General features: G+C 35.8%; 1 protein-coding gene across 2 annotated transcripts; it reads right to left on the bottom strand.

The window, feature by feature from the left end:
* Nucleotides 1-9,073: 9,073 nt before the first annotated feature.
* Nucleotides 9,074-16,915, bottom strand: cd8b (cd8 beta). Of its 2 annotated transcripts, XM_058415424.1 has the most exons (6): nt 16,768-16,915; nt 13,826-14,176; nt 12,352-12,447; nt 12,178-12,264; nt 11,083-11,116; nt 9,074-10,529 (listed from the first exon to the last, which is right to left on the bottom strand). In XM_058415424.1, exons 1-6 carry the CDS (start codon nt 16,811-16,813, stop codon nt 10,511-10,513), a joined length of 633 nt encoding a protein of 210 aa, XP_058271407.1. In that variant the 5' UTR covers nt 16,814-16,915; the 3' UTR covers nt 9,074-10,510. The 2 variants fall into 2 exon arrangements, with proteins under 2 accessions (XP_058271407.1, XP_058271408.1); XM_058415425.1 differs by lacking the exon at nt 12,352-12,447.
* Nucleotides 16,916-18,650: the final 1,735 nt, after the last annotated feature.

Below are 18,650 nucleotides of genomic sequence, written 5' to 3'. Positions count from 1 at the left end.
ATCAATATGCTACCACATTATTATGGGGTCAAAGGGGGACTAAATCTGCAATGGGGTGTTCAATAATCATGAATGTTATGGACAGGTGTACATGAAGGTTTTAGTACTTTGAGTATGTATCTTTTTTCTAGAAGGGTGCTTAATTGCAGTGCAGCCTTAAATATCTTTACTAATTTAAGGTAGGAAACAAAATTTTTGGTTCATTTCAAGGTGTAGGATACATATTAAAGGTATAAGAGATAAAAGTCTGATCTCAGCAACGAGGACGGTTACAGTTCAGTACATTTTGAGTACCTTTTTTATCCTAAAAGTGTGAAAAATTAAAATATTAAAATGAATGGTATTGCCTAGAAGCCTGGTATTTGCACCATAATCAGAGTCCCTGAAATCCCTACAGCCTACACTATCAACCAAGCAAACTGCTCTCTTTTCAGAAACACAGACCTACAAAACAGTCGAACCACAGTGACCTTTTCATAGCCACAATTTACCCTTCTTCTAATGGTGATTAAGCACCATTTCTTCTCAAAATGGCTCCATTAACATGACTTCAGTGTACTTCTGTGGCCTCCAGTCTAGCTCTAATCGACACCCTTAGGATTCAGTGGAACAGGAGCTTCATAGCAAATGTCAGTAAATCTTCAGCAATTGTGTGATGTAATCTTATTAACATGGACCAGAATCTTGTAGAATCCGTACGGTGAAGAACTACGGGTATTCTAAGGGCAAAGAGGAGTCATATCCAGTATTAGTATGATGTTCCTTATAACCTTCTAAAGCATCAGCTTGCTTTAAAGTCTATGTAATAATACAAGATTATTTTAGGATATTCTTGAAATACAGTAAGTATTTAGGGAAACTGTGTTTTATTGGCCTTTAGGAAACTTCTATAACAGACGTACTGCCAAGCTAAAAAGCAAGCAATGAGGTTTAGGTGAATACTGCCCCCTGTGGGCTGAAAACGTGTCTGTTTCATTTTTTTAATAACAGCAAAATCAAGGGTAGACGTCAGTATTTTATATCCCATGTCACAAGTGTCAACCTCAGCTTAACGAGCATAACAAAACTACTTTATTCTCTGTTGTTACATCACTTTAGCTCTAGGAAGTAGCTTTTGTGAACTACTTTAACTACTGTGAACTTTATAAACAACGTCTCTTTAAAAAGATCATCCCACCATGATAAGAATCCAGGAAGTCACATGATTTTGACCACATGGTGTCACTAATAAGGCAGAATTGAAGACCTGAGGTTTCTTAGGCTAAGAAACAAAAAGCAAGATCAAAATAATAAAGGGAAAAAAAAGGTTAAGAGAAAAGACACAGAAGCTAAAATAGAGTAGCGTATCAAAGTAACATATATTTTAGCTGAACTGGCGACCTGGTCAATAATCATGAATGTTATGGTCAGGTGTACATGAAGGTTTTAGTACTACTTTGAGATTGAATCTTTTAGGGTCTATTTTTGAATCTAGAAGGGTGCTTTTAATTTCAAGGTGTATGATGCATATTAAAGGAATAAGAGATAAAAGTCTGACCTCAGCAACAAGGACGGTTACGGTTCAGTACATTTATTAGTATCTTTTTTATACTAAAGATGGTAAATATTTTGCTTTATGGTACAACCAAATCTGTTTTTTTTTTCTGAGAATATATAAAAGATAGATTTTTAGTACAATGTGCATAATCCAGTTTCATTTCCCATAATGAAAAAACATGAAAAAACACTTCTTCAAAAGCATATGGGACTTTTGTCCCCCCCCAAAAAAAAAAAACATCTGACATGTCTCATTTCTGTCATTTTTTTTTTCTATGATGAAGAATTCATCTGTCTCAACACTATATACTATATTATCTATCCACTTTTAAGGAAATCCAGAAGCTGTCCAGACGTTGGTGGCTCAGTGGTAGGCGGTGGCTCAGTGGTAGGCGGTGGCTCAGTGGTAGGCGGTGGCTCAGTGGTAGTGACCCCTCACACACATAGGGAGCAGCCGAAAGATCAACAACAATTCCTCCTCCTCCAGGTGAACTAGTGTTGTATTAATTGGTAGAGACTTCTTGTACGTCACTCTGGATAATGGGATGTGGTTAAAGTGATGGATTACTGATTGGAAGGTTGTGTGTTTGAATCCCAGGTCCACTAAGCTGCCACTGTTGGGCCCCTTAAAAAAGGCCATTAACCCTCAATTGGTAAGTTGTAAAAAATTAGATAAATAATTGTAAGTTGCTCTGAATAAGGGGCAAATACTGTAAATGTATTGCAGTTATCTTTATGGTTACTATCAACAGCAATCTCATTTATCTCCAGGCAGTTCATGTGGGCCATCCTGAGCAGCAGCGAGAGGCCACAAGTAACCCAGGTAGCAAAATGCCAGATCTGGCCCAGACCCGTCTGCTAGGGGCATCATGGAGGTGCTGGAGCTTGAAACGCAAAATTTCTGATTATCAATCTAGAGCCTTCACCACTGGGCTTTAACTGCTCTATGTGGGTTGTACACTGGAACCATTTGTGATGGTTAAAAAAAGCCATTTTTGTTTTCAGCACATGATGCTTTGTTCTTGCAACAAAATCTGATCAGCTCCACAGTGAGAGTTGTGCACAATACAAAAGTTCAGTGTGAAGTAAAAAGTAACTAATATTGAAGACGAGTTATACTGTGGAAAAAAAAAATACAGCAGTGTAAATAACATCTTCATGAACGGCCGCTTCCTGAGAACAATGGAAAAGAGTCTTGAGCTCATGAAGGTTTCACATGTGTGCTAGTTTGTGGAAGATAGCCCACTCTGGGCTGTAGGCGTACAGAAATCCTCCGAAGTGTGAAAGGAAAAGCTGCCTACACTACAGCAATCCTCAATCACCTGACGCTTTTAATGTCGCAATATGGTCTTGCGTCACGTGATTTATGTTCATGCCTTCAGTGGGAAAATAACGCAATTACATCGAGGCCACAGACAGGGGGGAAACACGGTAAGTTACTGAAAACATACACCCAAGCATGACGTTATAAATATATGGTTTTTCATAGACACAGTATTTAACATATCAGGATGTAAACAGTGTGTATTATTCTCCAATAAAGAGTATGTCCTTTCCTGAACTGTTTTTTCTTTCTTATTATTATTTCACAGAACACAGAAAAGCCTATGCTGACTTTTTTAACATTTATTACCAAACAAAAATAGTTTTAACTTGTGTGTTTTTTCTATCTCATGAAATTAATAATACAAAAACCTACAGCTTGCCACGTGATCAAGTTTCCTGTGAGATCAAAAACGGAAATATGATCAGCATTAGATATGAGCTTAGCATAAAGATGCTTGGCTAAGGTGCTACAAATTTAGCTCCTGTTTACGTTGGTTATCTTTTGGTGTCTCTGTATCTCACTTAGTGTCTACCTGTGTGTAGAAGCTCCAACAATTCACAGTACAAAACCAAGCCATGAAGTCCAAAGACCTTGATCAAGGGATCCTAGGAGCACAGTCTGCTCTATTATTGTGAAAAGGAGGGAGATTGGAATACACCAGGAATATATCTTTCTAGATCTAAATAACCAGATTCAAAGGGCTTTAGTCAGGGAGGTGACCATGAACCCAGTGGCCTCACTAACAGAGCTTCAGAAGTTCTCTAAAGAGATGGGAGAACCTGGTGGAAGGATGACTATCTCAGTAATAATTAGTTGAGTAGAACTTTGGGGTGGAGTGCCTAGCTAGAAGACACTTGTGAGCAGAACACACATGGCTGACACTTAAAATACTTAAAAGAAGGATTGTGTGAGAGCATAAGGAAAAAAGATTTAAACAAAATGTTGAAAAATTCTTTGGGATGAACTCTGAGCACTACGTCTAGTGAAAACCTGCTCATCATCTCGTAATACTATCCCTACAGAGAAGCTTGGTGGTGGCGGCATCATGTTTTACCTCTCAGCAGCAGGAATAAGAAGGAAAAGAAGGAAACTTAAACCTACTGTAGAGTGCATACAACCTCAGACTGGAGAATTGTTTCACCTTCAAAAAGCCTGAAGCCCAGATTGAACCCTACAGAACAGCTATGAAGAGATGTGACCATGGCATTTCACAGACGCTTCCCATCTCATCTAATTCTGATTCTTCTTGTTCTTCTTGTTCTTGTTGTTGTTGTTGTTGTTGTTGTTGTTGTTGTTGTTCTTCTTCTTCTTCTTCTTCTTCTTCTTCTTCTTCTTCTTCTTCTTCTTTTTCTTCTTCTTCTTTCAGCTTTTCCCTTCAGGGGTCACCACAGCGAATCATGTCTCTCCACCTATCCCTATCTTCTGCATCCTCAACACTTACACCCACTAGCTTCATATCCTCATTTATTACATCCATATACCTCCTCTTTGGCCTTCCTCTTTGCCTCCTGCCTGGCAGCTCCATGTCCAACATTCTCCTACCAATATACTCACTGTCCCTCCTCTGAACATGTCCAAGCCATCTTAATCTGGCCTCTCCCTAACTTCGTCCCCCAAACGTCCAACATGAGCTGTCCCTCTGATGTACTCGTTCCTAATCCTGTCCAACCTCGTCACTCCCAAAGAGAACCTCAACATCTTCAGCTCTGCTACCTCCAGCTCTGACTCCTGTCTCTTCCTCAGTGACGCTGTCTCTAAACCATACAGCATGGCCGGTCTCACCGCTGTCCTGTACACCTTCCCTTTGATTCTCACTGATATGTTCCAATTACACAGAACTCCCGACACCTTTCTCCACCTATTCCAACCTGCTTGCACTCGCTTCTTTACCTCTTTCCCACACTCTCCATTACTCTGGACTGTTGAGCCCAAGTTCTTAAACTCCTGTACCTTCTTCACCTCTTCACCCTGTAAAGATCTGACCTAATTCTGAGGAAGAATTGGGGAATGAGGCCAGAAAATCTGAACTGTAGAGAAAACTAAAAGAAAAACAAAAAACCCCAAAGGGGTCTGAACTTCACAAACTGATCACAGTCATCAGCTTCCCTAATCAGCTTCATAGCTGATTATATCAGTTTCCTGTCTAATCTATAGTATTTTTGCTACATTTCAAATGCACTAGATATCTTCACCATGCCGCCTTTTACAACTAGGTTAAAAATAGTCTTTAGTCAAAAGCCCAGCGTAATAATAACGTATGTTTCTGTTTCTTTGCGTCTCTTCTGTGAAAGGTGGGTGCTGTTAGATCGAGAGTTACCTTATGACTGATGGTCCACCCTCTGTTTCCATTCCCCACACACAGCTTTGAGTCATCGCGTCACTTCTGGTACTTTCTCACTCTGCACTAATGTCTGAGCTGGGGATCCCTTTGTGACTCACAAAACTGAAAAACAAAGGGTTCCTATATAAAATGTGTGTATATATATATACATATCTGGTTATGAAAAAAGAGACAGACTGTGGGATGGGGATTACATGGGCATTCCTTTCAGAGTGAGACTCCAACTCGTCTCCTTGTTCACCACAATAGAAGAACTGGATGAGTAACACGACGTCCTACACTGAAGACTTCACGCAGGTGGAGAGCAGAAACGACATTATTATGTGCACTGAAATGAGACACAGGCTTAGATTCAGAATCAAGACCCAGGAACGAAGAGCAGGAGTGTCGTCCATAGTGACTGCACACGAGCTGAGACGAGGTAGAGAGAGCGTTCGGTTTCTTGTCGTCTACACGCTTCTACACACGTGACTTTCAGGATCAGGCAAAACTGCACAGGCTTACTCTGCAAATGCAAATCAGTTTATTAAATCTGTGTCGAATTACCATGTGATTCATATTTCATATAGATATAAAAAAAAAAAGATATGCGAGTTTTCTTGAATACCTATTAAATAGCTCTGCTGATGCTCTGACTGAAATATGGAAATGGTTGATATATTGTCGATATTTTGGGCAAATATCCGTTAGATCAGTTATTAACATTACAGAAAGATTATTAAGTTGTTAATTTGGCAAGCAATCAATACATTTGATCAAATCAAAGAAATAATTCATAGAAATGTTTAAGGACGTGTGCGTGTGTGGGCACCGCATAAAACCATAAACATTGGCTAAGGACTTCTAAATATCTTGATTGCTTTAATTATTATTTTTAACTATTTTAACTCTATCACAGTTTGAATACTAAAGAAAAAAAAATTCAACTCATGCATTTAAAAAAAAAATCTGATCTGATATTATTTCATAGTTATATAAAAATGTATTTTTCTTTTAGTATTATTATTGCCATTTTTAAAATTGATTTTCCTTTATTAACATTTTTAAGACTATTATTACCTATTTTTAATCTGTGATATATCTGTACATTGTTCTGTCAAACAATTATTTTTATTTATTTATTTATTTATTTATTTATTTATTTATTTATTTATTTATTTATTTATTATTATTATTATTATTATTATTGTTATTATTATTATTATTATTATTATAGTATTTTATGTTCTCTGAATATTTGTCAGTTGCATGGTGATTATCTATGTTTCCATACTAAACTTTAAGTTTGTTTATAATTTCATTCACTTTCTCTCTTTTTTTTCCTCAACCGTGTTTTTCGATTCTTATAATCTTGTCATTTCTACACGGTTAAAATAAATTACTGTGCTGCAGTCTGAAGAATCCTTTACAAGCTCGTGACTGATTAAAAAAACATTGTTGTTTCTGCAAATATTTTCGCATTACCAAAAAGTTAAGTTCATTTCCATTCATTTTTGATCTGTTTTGAAGATATAATATATATAAAATTAATTTAACCCACCTGTGTTGAAGCTCATGCTAAACGGTACATTCTTTGCTATGAGCTTAAAGAAAAAGTACATACAGTGCATGCAGTGCTATACTTCTATATTCTATATATAGAATGCATTTCCCTGGACGTTACGACTCAATGCTTAAATAAATTCAATACATGAGCAAAAATTCAGCGATTAATGAATATCGTTTAAATTATGAATGTCTGACAGAATGAATATCGATGATCTAAAGGCTGTGTTTTGAGTTCATCACACAGTATTCTGCTCTCTCATTTCATTTCCACGCTTTAGACTCCAGCGTTCTGCTAATTCATGATAAAACGATTTCAAGATTTCATGCTAACTGTGCATCTGAACTTTACAGTTTTTGCTAGAAAAATATAACAATACAGAGAACAAGCAAAAACAAACATAGCAAACAGACAAAAAGCAAACAAGTATACAACTCAGTAAATACATAAATTAATATAAGAAAGAAAGAAAGAAAGAAAGAAAGAAAGAAAGAAAGAAAGAAAGAAAGAAAGAAAGAAAGAATGAATGAATGAACGAATCAATTAATCAATCAATCAATCAATCAATCAATCAATCAATCAATCAGATGAAGCAAACCCAAAATATATAATATATATTTAATAAAACAACATATTTATACATTTGGGGTTTGTTTCTTTGTCTTTTGTTGCTCAATTAATTACAATAGAAAAAGTACAATGGAAAACACACATAAACAATATTTAATACAGAAACAAAATATAATATAAAATGAAAATTATTTCCAAAATAAAGGTCAAGGTGTCAAGATACAGAGTTTTGCTGCTTTTCATAAACGGGGCAATATATGAATCATATTAACAAGGAATTTAATATCTAATTATTCTTTATATTTATCATGACAATTTTTAATTCAGTCATATACACAAATGATGAAATCGTATGTAAAGTAGCGTACAAGGTGCATGGGGTGGCATTTATTTCATACTGAAACCAAAAATGGAGCTTTGCGTTGGCTGAAAGAGGTCATAAGTACGGAAGCGTGTACCATATGTAGTATATAGAATGTAATAAATTCTGTGAACACATATTTTTAATCATTAGGTAAGAAATAATCATATGAAATGGCAAAAGTCAAATTTTCCAAACTGCATTTTTTCCAACCCCCCCATTTGAAAGGTCACCTTGCACCAGGGAAAAACAAGTTACGATGTCATCATGTGCATTTGTAAAGCTTTAAACATCAGGTTGTCCTCCTGCCCCGTCACATTCACATCTTCACCATTGCCTGGACTGTATATTAACTATGCTACAATCTTGACTTTCAGTGATCTACATAGCAAAAAAACGGATTATAGTAGTGAGTGTAACGTGAGCCTGAGCTCGTCTCTCTGTGCCTGTGACGCTGTAGCTGCGGCCGGGTCTGTGGTCTCTCTGTGGTCTTTTTGTTTCAGCTCAGCGATAAAGGAGCTCAAAGCTAAGCGAGCGATGAGAGGGAGAGATACCGCTCTCTCTGCCTCACTGCACAGGAAAGAGGTAGTTCATATAACAGCTGTGGATCACGATAGTGCTAGAAAACCTGTCACGACATCTACACTCCTCATTATCGGGGTTTTCTGCCTTTAATTAGACATTCATAAACACCAGAGCTGGAAAGAAACCATCCAAATATACTTAACAGACGACAACATCACCGCTTGCTAGCATCAGCGATCCTAGCATCAGCATCAGCATATAATATATTTGTCATATCGCCCACCTTTGTAGCATACACACCTTCACATAGAGAAAACCATACACACACACACACACACACACACACCATGACAGAGAGGGAAACTTGAGCTAACAGTCAAACACATAAACCACCACACCCTCAGATATGTAACATAGAGAGGCAGTGTGAAACTAATGTGGTGCAAATTCACTCATTATATCAAAACAATATGAATAAATAGGATTAATAGAACAAATTAAACCACCTCGTCATTAGAGCTCATTTATTCCATTCTTAAAAGCAGGTTTCATGGTGTGTGAAGTATTTTTTTAACACCTAACCTCTACACCTACCTTTTTTGACAAGGAAATTTCGATCTAAGAAAAATAAGATAAAATATATAAAAATACATTTTTAGTTCAAAAATAGAACCCCCCCCCCCACACACACACACAAACACACAAAACATGTTAAATAAAGAAATAAATAAATGTAAGTAAGTAAATAAATAAAAAAACCCACAACAATACTTTTTGTTTTTAATGTATTTCTATTTTTTTTTAAATGCAGAAATCAATTATTAATGAGTAATTACTTATCTATCTATTTTTCATTTCTTACCTCTGTATAGCTCACCTGCTGTAATATTCCTCACCACTTGGGCACTGATATAGCTAAAGCATCGCTCCAAACTCGCACACTCGCTAGCACAAAAAGCATGGCGAATAATGAACTAGCATTAAGGTTCATTTACTGACACGATTAAATTGCATTCACTGATTTATAAAAATGTATTTGTTTCTTAACTAAATGATCTGTGTCATAAACCAACATGAATTTAAATGAATGGTTATAAATCTGCAAAATTCATAACGATGTACTAGAGTTAATGCATTCATTGAGACGTAATAATCTCAATCTCAAATCTCAATTCTGATTGGTCAGAAAGTATTGTTTCGTGTTCATTGAACCTTTGTTCCATTATGTTATCGTTTCTATAGTAACAGAGTAATATAGTGGATATCTCTACTATATCTCTGCATGTACGTTTTTCCATCACAGGAAAGTCGTCAGTAGCATTTTCTCTGTAACATGAGACGCTGCATTTCTTGTTAACTTCCTGAGCACGCAGCAGGTAAAAGAAACGACTTGTTACATGGAATTCACAAAAACTTTTACACGTAACTGTAAATGGACAAAAATAACCCTGCTGTTGTATGAGAGGTTTTGGATATTGTGGATATTTAGGAAAAGAATCAACTTCGGCATGACAAAGGCAACACACTCTCCCATGCTGATTTGATTCCTTATTTAATTGAATTTTTATCGTTAGGTGAGGCTTTTGGAGCCACGCAGAATTTCCAGCCGAATGCCTTTCTCTTTCTAGAATTCGAGCAGCTCTGGGGCAAGAGCCTAAAATAAAATCCACCAAAATCCTATGAACTATAGCTAACACTTAATATGCAAAGGAAAAAACAAACAAACAAACAAACCACAGAGCACACAAGCCTTTTCAAATACCATGTTTTATATTAGAATTTAGAAAACAACATATATAAGAAATACTATCCATCCCTGCAGTATTAACTCGAAGGTTGCGCCACATGAACGTACTTATTTGAAATCAATTATATCTATATAAAAAATCAACATTACAGTCTTCGCTTAAAGCACATTTAAGGGTTCAACTGGTTTCCTGTGCTACGTCCAAACTGTGAATCTTTCTATACTGGTTTAATAAAAGTCACCTACTTGCTGCACTACTTGATGATTGTCCTGTAATCTGTAATATTAAAAGCACCGTGCTTAAGGAATAAATAACTATAAACAAAGCAGAACATAACATAGAGGGAAACAGAACTACGACCCTGATCAGAAATCTCTGATTCAAGCAGAAATCTGCAGAAATGCTTAAAAAAAGTAGGTTTCTTTGTACAGAGGACTCATTTACAGGAAATAAACAGGGTTGCCACAATAGAGTGAACCCGGACACACAGCGCAGAGACAAGAGGAGCCGCTCGTCTCGTCACGTCTCGTCCTGTCTGGTCTCGTCTGGTCTCGTCTTAGCTCATCTGCTGCTTTCTGTGTTGCAAACCGAACACAATTCAATCAGAAGCCATCTCATAACTTGCTAAACGAATACAAAAAAGCATATTTACAGTAATCAAGCACCGAGTGAATCGATTTAATACTGGATTCTTTTAGCAAAGAATTGGACCTAATGGGATGGAATTGAAGATCAGCTCATAACTGTGAGTAGAATGAACAGAGTACTTGACTAATAATATTTGTAGTGAAATTGATATAGATCTGTATTAACACTGTCTCTGCATAATAATTTACTATAGAGGCAGGAGGTGTCTCTGAATGCTAAACTTTTCAGAAATCCTGATTTTGAAGTCCAGGATTTTGCCACAAGTGACGAACTTTTACGGAAGTTGGAAATCGGGACAAACTATAAACTCTTTTTATCCTCTTTAGCAACATGCTAAGGACGCAAGGGCAGTAAGTAGAGACTAAAGACAAGTGGAAATGATAGACAGGAAATCATAACACAACTTTAAAATAATAATAATAATAATAATAATAATAATAATAATAATAATAATAATAATAAATGAAATCTAAAACTCACTTAACAAAGTGATGTCTGCACTTCTTGGGTAGCCCTGTTTCCAAAAAAAATTTACATGAGAAACATATTACAGTGTTGACAAAGGTGAGACTGTGGAGACTCGAGGGCTTTTAAAAGGATAAATGAAATAAAAAGCCGTCGTATTAATACATAAATAAAGTGGAATTATGTTAAAAAAACAAAAAACAAATGTTATTTGTGATGCGCTTTAAACCTAAACCACAGTGCTGCTGAATTCTCCAATCTGATTGGCTAGAATAATTGCCTGATTTATTTAATCACAGGTTCATTTTAACTCACTCTCAGGTGATACCGGTTACTATAGTAACCACTCCTTCACTAGGACTTGTGTATGATGGACACTATGATAAGCGTCATCGATGACTAATAATAAACAAACAAAAAATCATTATTCGACAAAGAATTAAAGTGATCAATAAGCTCGAGGAGGCTTCACTCGTCACAAATAGATGCAACGTAAGAGAATATAAAAACACGCAACATCTGGGATTAACTTTGTCATTGTCAGTGCATACAATAATCAGACTATACAATAAACTATACACTTAAAAATTAACATACATAGCTACCGGATGTGGCTGCATTATTTTTTGTGTTGTGTTTTATTACTTCTGTAACATTTACCGGTTGTTCCACACCACTGCTCTTTCTCAGAATGGACCCCGCTCTGCTAATGTCTTAAGCATGTCTTAAAAAAAAAACCCTTTATATGTCTATAAAGTGATGTGACGCTTTCATGTGGTGTTTAAGGACTTACAAGAACCAGCCAGTTGTATTGTGTCATCAGAGTGAATAAAGTGAGTAAAGAGTAAGGAGAGAAGTGATATCAAGTATAAAGGGCTGAAATGATGAAAATGATGGTCTTCTGATGAATATATCAAGGATGCTAATGGGATAACATTGCAGTCAGCAACGTTGAGAGGATCCATTTGGAATTGTGGACGTCGTGCAAGCAAAATACACAAAACACAACAATGCTTCCGCTTAACGTTTAAAACGTGACAAAAGTTTAGAAATGAAGGATACTTCGGACATTCTAGCATCTGGTTCATGTGTGTGTGTGTGTGTACTCACTGCTAAAGTAATAGAGTGTTGAGATCAGGACCACCACCAGGAGCAGGACTGCACCGATACATGACCAAAGAACCAGAGACTTGCAACCTGGAACACAACAGATATAAGAACATTTCAATCACAAAGCAAATCATTTACAAAAATCTTATACGTCTACACACAACAAGCCTGTACCTTTCACAGACCGACTGCTGGACTTGCACTTGTTAAACAGACCATTCACACGCTTGGGATGTTTCACTGTTGTAGGTGCCTGAGTTGTTATTTTTACTGGAAAAACAATACAACACAAAAGAAATAAAACAACACCAAATTACCAAGAAGTTATTTATAACACAAAGTTACCAAACCAAGAAGAAACTAATCTCCAAGAAGAAACCAAGAGAGTTTAATTCCGATTAAACTGTCCTAGACATTGTCTACTATATAAAATCTTCCAGGACATAATGAACTGGTTTACTATTTCACTATTTTACCAACTGTTTAGCCCTAAAAGAAAACTTTAAACCATTTTAAAGATGTTGTTCTGATTCCAGAGAAAGACAGCGATTGTCTGAAAACAGTCAACAGCATGTTATTTAATGAAATATATCCCATGTGTAATTTTTCAGCCGTGTTTCTTAATCTATATAATGTGATTATAGCAGAAAGGAAATATTTGTTTAGTGACGACTAATGGGTTTTCCCAGGCCACTATATCATACACAGAAAACAATAGTAAATAGTGACCGGTTTAATTTAAAATGTGTCATATAAATTATAAAGTGTCTAGCAACAAAACTCACTTCTATGCTTTGATATTGCTGAATATACAATAAAATTACTGTATGTTCGAGCGCATCCTGCTTAACCCGTCTACTACTGCTGCAGGTCCGACTCTTAAATACAAAAAAAATATCCAAATTAATTTCTGAATAATAACCTAGTTTTTTTTCCCCTCTCTTTAATGATCTCATATCCCTATCTTAGACTTGATCCCAAGTCGCAAAAGAGAAAAACTTCCTACATTCCTGATGTGTGAGATGCGAACAAGTCGTGAACTGCTACCTCCAAAACTAAGACTAGACATAATTATGACGCTATATTCACTCATAATTCTCGTGTTTGTTGTATTTAAGAACACTGTCCTTACATGAGAATAATGAGTTCTTCGAATAATGAGTTCTAAGAACCTGAAAATCACATACCCTGACCTTCACCTTCCAAACTTTTCACCCATGATAAAACCGTGTCAGTTCTATTCATTAGCAAGTGTGTACACGCCGCTTATTTCATATTATTTACGTCTTTCTGAATAAGTTTAAAGACCTAGAAACGGCTGCTGTTATCATAAACGCTGTCCTTTTCTCAACCCAGGATCCTTACCCGTAATCCACTCATACTGAACATCCTATCGATTCACCTGAAGTAATAGAATTTGAATTAAAAGAAATACAAAAATCTCATCATTCCGTGTTGCTCGGAAGAGAATGAATCCAGATTACTTCCACAGAGTTTTCCCCCAGTGCTAGAGTTCAATGTGAATGAAGAATTTTCATATATCTGCATGTGTATATCTGCAGTAGCTCTACACAGATAAGCGACTTCCTCAATAAGATCAATACGGTATAGTGAAATTGAGAGACCTAGAAAACAAGACAATAGAGACCTCCTGGCAAGATGGAGTATCCGACAGGCATCAGATCTTTGGGATCTTGTGCTGAATTCTGACTGCTGAGCACACAAGAGTAGAATCCTGCGTCTTGTTCCCGTAAGCCAGTGATGCGCAGCGTGAATTGCACCTTTCCTGAGTCGGTTACGCTCGACTTGAAGCGTTTTTCGTCAATGTTTTTTGCATAGTGCGGAATGTTCACACTGTTGGCGGACATTAGGAACTCAGGTGTGACGCTCCCCTGAAGTAAACGGTACCAGTACACCTTTTGACACCGGTGGTCAGGACAGTCGCAGGTCAGGGACTCGGAGCCGTTGATGCTCGGGTAGGACACTTTTGCTGCAGACACTGCACGAGAGATGGGGATGAAATAAGACAAGTTAGTTAACGAATCTCCTGAAAACAAAAATACTAATAATTTTTTGGATACATGCCATTTTTCAAAAATTGTTCATCTTAAAATATCAGCGTACAGCGTGTTAAAAGAAAACACAAATAGTGGCAGCACATTTAATTCATTTTTAATCTAGAGTAATTTCTTCCAGAAGCCTAATGTTCAGTGTAACACTATTCTTCAGAGTTTTCTCATCGTCTTTCTTCGCCTGAGCTGCAAAACATCCTCAGGATCAACAGCAAGCCTGCCTCAGCTAAACCAAACAGGACCAGCAGTAACGCTGTATCTAAGTCACACAGGAGAGTCTACGGGACGGACGCCGTGTGTTGCGGTTTCTCGTTAACATGACAACTTCCATAACAGAGCATGAGTGTGTAACGCCAACTTATTCCATAACGTTATCTGCAACTGTTAATAGATCGAATGTACAGTGTGTGATTATGAAATGAATTAGAAATTGCCAGTGCTCACACACCGCTGTGGTATAAGAGGAATAAAACACGTCAGGACACTTCACACGAGGCCGCATCACACTGACCCTTCGTTCATTATAACTCTGTGTGTGTGGTGTCGTAGCGCTTACATCGTGCTCAACATTTCTGCATTCGATATACTCGCTAAACCACTTACGCAACAACAGCTTGGAAACAACAGACAGGAAAAACAAGTGACAAGCACATTCACCATAACATAAATCTGTTCCATTTACCACTATTATTTTGTAAGAGCAGAAATTGCAACATGCCAAAACAAGGCCTGGGTTTGGAAAAGGCCTCACAGAACATTTTACAGTGTCCTCTTGCAAAATTCTTTTTCCTCACTCGTCTGTCTGAGGCAGACTGCTGCGGACTGTCGAAAGAGGAAAGTGCTGAAACACTCTCAGGTAGGGCTTTCATGCTTTCACGCTTTCATGCTTTTCAAGCTGGAGACAAAAAATCGAAGTGGGTTGGAAATCTGAGTTGACACACGAGGTGAGAACAAAACCGGGTTCAAGGCAAAAGAATAGAATTTATTAATCGGAAAAAAGAAATATTCCGACTTTATACAGTACCCACATGCATCGACAATGTCGTTACTGCGAGATAAATACGAGTAATGGTATGATGCGAGACACGAGAGTGATCTCTACTGAACTAACTACGTTCTGTAACTTATAGTCAGTATCTACGTCTGTAATCGGTCTATAGAGCTTATAATCAGTATATTCAGCTAGTAATCAGTATCTGACTGTATAATCTGTCTATAGAGTTTATAATCAGTATGTAGCTGTATAGTCAGTATGTAATCTGTGTATTGAGCATATAGTCAGTGTATAAGCTTATAATTGTTATACAGACTTTATTACAAATAGATATGAAATATAGTCAGTTTATAATCAGTATATATATATATATATGTATGCGTACAATCTGATTTTAGGTTTTATAGTAAGTATATAAGTGCTTATAACCAGTATATAAGTGTATAATCAGTATATAGTGCTTATAAATAGTATATAAGCATATAATCAGCATACAGTGCTTATAAACAGTATATAAGCGTATAATCAATATATAGTGCCTATAAACAGTATGTAAACACATATTCAGTATATAGTGCTTATAACCAGTATATAAGCATATAATTCATATACAGTGCTTATAACCTGTATATAAGCGTATAATCAGTACATATGCTTATAAGCTAGTTAAATAAGCTTATAATCAGTGTATAGAGCTTATAACCTGTATACAAGCATAGAATCTGTTTATCAACAGTATTTAAACGTATAATCAGTATATAGAGCTTATAAACAGTATATAAACATATAATCAGTATATAGCGCTTATAAACAGTATATAAGCATATAATCAGTATATAGCGCTTATAAACAGTATATAAGTGCATAATCAGTATATCATTGTTGTAACCTGTATATAAGCATACAATCACTATATAGAGCTTATAACCTGTATATAAGCATATACTCAGCAAATAGAGCTTATAAACAGTATATAAGCATATAATCAGTATTTAGTTTTTATGAGTTTGATCAGTAATATATGCGTATTTGACTCTCCTACTCATCTTCATTATTGACAGCTTTCAACGTCCTACACCAACGCAAAATCACTCTATTTACTTTACACACTAAAAATAAGAACGTTTCTGCACTTTCAGGCAACATTTAACTCCGAGTCCAGACATTTTAACATTGTTAAACCACTCAAGATTAAAGAGCATCATCGGGGCCTAGAGTGTAGATCTCACAATATCCGTCCCAGCTTCAACTTCATACATATTATAAAAACATAACAACATAATAATAATAATAATAATAATAATAATAATAATAATAATAATCATAATAATAACTTGACATAAAAGTGACATGCAGACATAAAATAATTCATTTCTTATTACTTCTCATTTAAAACAAATTAGGACAAAAAAAATTCTAAATCACTTTGTGAACAGTGTCACAGACGATCAAGTCGAGCCAGGACGATGTGCGTGAATTTCGGTGTGATAGAAATCATTTGAATTTAATTTGGAAATATCCTACCTGCTGTCAGAAAGCAGAGAAAGCTCCAGATGTGATTGAGGGTCATCTTCAGGCATGCAGGATTGGGTGTGTGTGTGTGTGTGCTTGCTTTTGTGTTTTTGCTGCCCGTCCTTCTTCTTATGTCATACAGCAGGGAGGAACTGGAGTGTGTTGAACCCAGCCACTCAGTGAACCTATCAGAGCGTGAGTCATAGCTCTTAGACACATACATACACACACACACACACACACACACAGTCTTTAATAACTGTTACTTACTATAATATAATTACTGAAAACTTAATATACACATTGACTCTTGCTCTATAGGTTTAAATAATTGGTATTTCATTTAAATAATTGTGATATTTAATATAGAAATTAAACTGTTTGTGTATTATAATGTATTATGTATTATAAAATATAGCTGTACATCGCGTGACATTTTAATGTAGAATATTTTATCGTTTCAAATTGGTTTATGCTCAGTATTAAACTTTATTTCTTCTTGATAGCACGAATTAAAAATACTTGATTTAATCTCCAGGCTAAATAACACAGGCAGTATCCTGACTTATAGAACATTATGGATTGAGGTTGAAATATAAAAATGAGGTAAGATGGGGAAAAAATCCTCATGTTTAATGTTTGCTGAATAAAAATAAAATTATATGCATTAAAAATGTGGAAAAATACGTCTGCCAAATGCCATAAATATACTTATAAGAGATAAAATCTAAAATATGACATGATATTCCAGCGATTTCTTCCCAAAGCTTCCACTAAAACCTTTCACGTCTGCCTGAAATTCAGAGTAAGTTTCACTGTTCTGTCTGCATTCTCTTCGCTACCTCGTGCCCAGGTGTGTGACCTAGCCCAACATCTGCACACACCACCAGCAGCCTGCACATCCACACTACTGGAGTTGAAGCAAACAAACCACACAAACACAGCTTTGTACACTCTGACTAGAGTTTGAACACATTTTATGTCATCGTAGAGGTCTTATATCAACGCAGATGCATGTGACACCATCTTTTTGTGCTCAAAGGGGGTCGTCTGTCTTTCGGCATAGAGCAGGAACTGTATATATATCTTTTGAGGGCAATAAAAATGCTGAAGCATCTTCAACTGTTACAACGTGAGATAAAAAGGTCTGATAAAAGCAGTCAAGAAATCAACTTTCCACAATAAACGACATGCTAACTCCCAAAAAACTATCAATAATATTCTACACTCTTTTACCGCATCTAAGTTTTATCTCAGAGGGCAAATTTTTAAGCTTAAAAAATGAGCACTAAAACACGGGATCGAAATCAATAACAACTGTTTAGTACAGAATTATATCTTAATATAAATCTGTAAATGAGTAGCAATGGAGTGGATAAAAAATAATATTATAATATTGTCAAATTATCCTGTAACTTTTTCTGTATTGTAAAAGTTTAAACATAACCAGTATATAAACCTATATACTATATAGGTATAATAGGTATATAGGGCTTATAGCCAGTATATATACATATAATCAGAATGCAGAGCTTATAAACAGTATATAAGCATATAATCAGTATATAGTGCTTATAACCATTATATATAAGTATCCAATAAGTATAAAGTGCTTATAACCATTATATAAGGGTGTATAATCAGTATATAGTGCTTATAATGATTATATATAAGCATCCAATATGTATATAGTGCTTATAATCATTATACATAAGTGTATAATCAATATATAGTGCTTATAACCATTATATATAAGTATATAATCAGTATATAGTGCTTATAACAATATTTAAGTATTAAATCAGTATATAGACCTTATAAACTGGATATAAGCATACAATCAGTATATAGGGCTTATAAACAGTATATGAGGTAATAATCATTATATAGTACTT

Source organism: Hemibagrus wyckioides, linkage group LG18 (assembly GCF_019097595.1).
Source record: "Hemibagrus wyckioides isolate EC202008001 linkage group LG18, SWU_Hwy_1.0, whole genome shotgun sequence".
NCBI lineage: Eukaryota > Metazoa > Chordata > Actinopteri > Siluriformes > Bagridae > Hemibagrus > Hemibagrus wyckioides.
The sequence above is the reverse complement of the archived record's forward strand: the minus strand, read 5'-3'. Positions and strand labels throughout refer to the sequence as shown.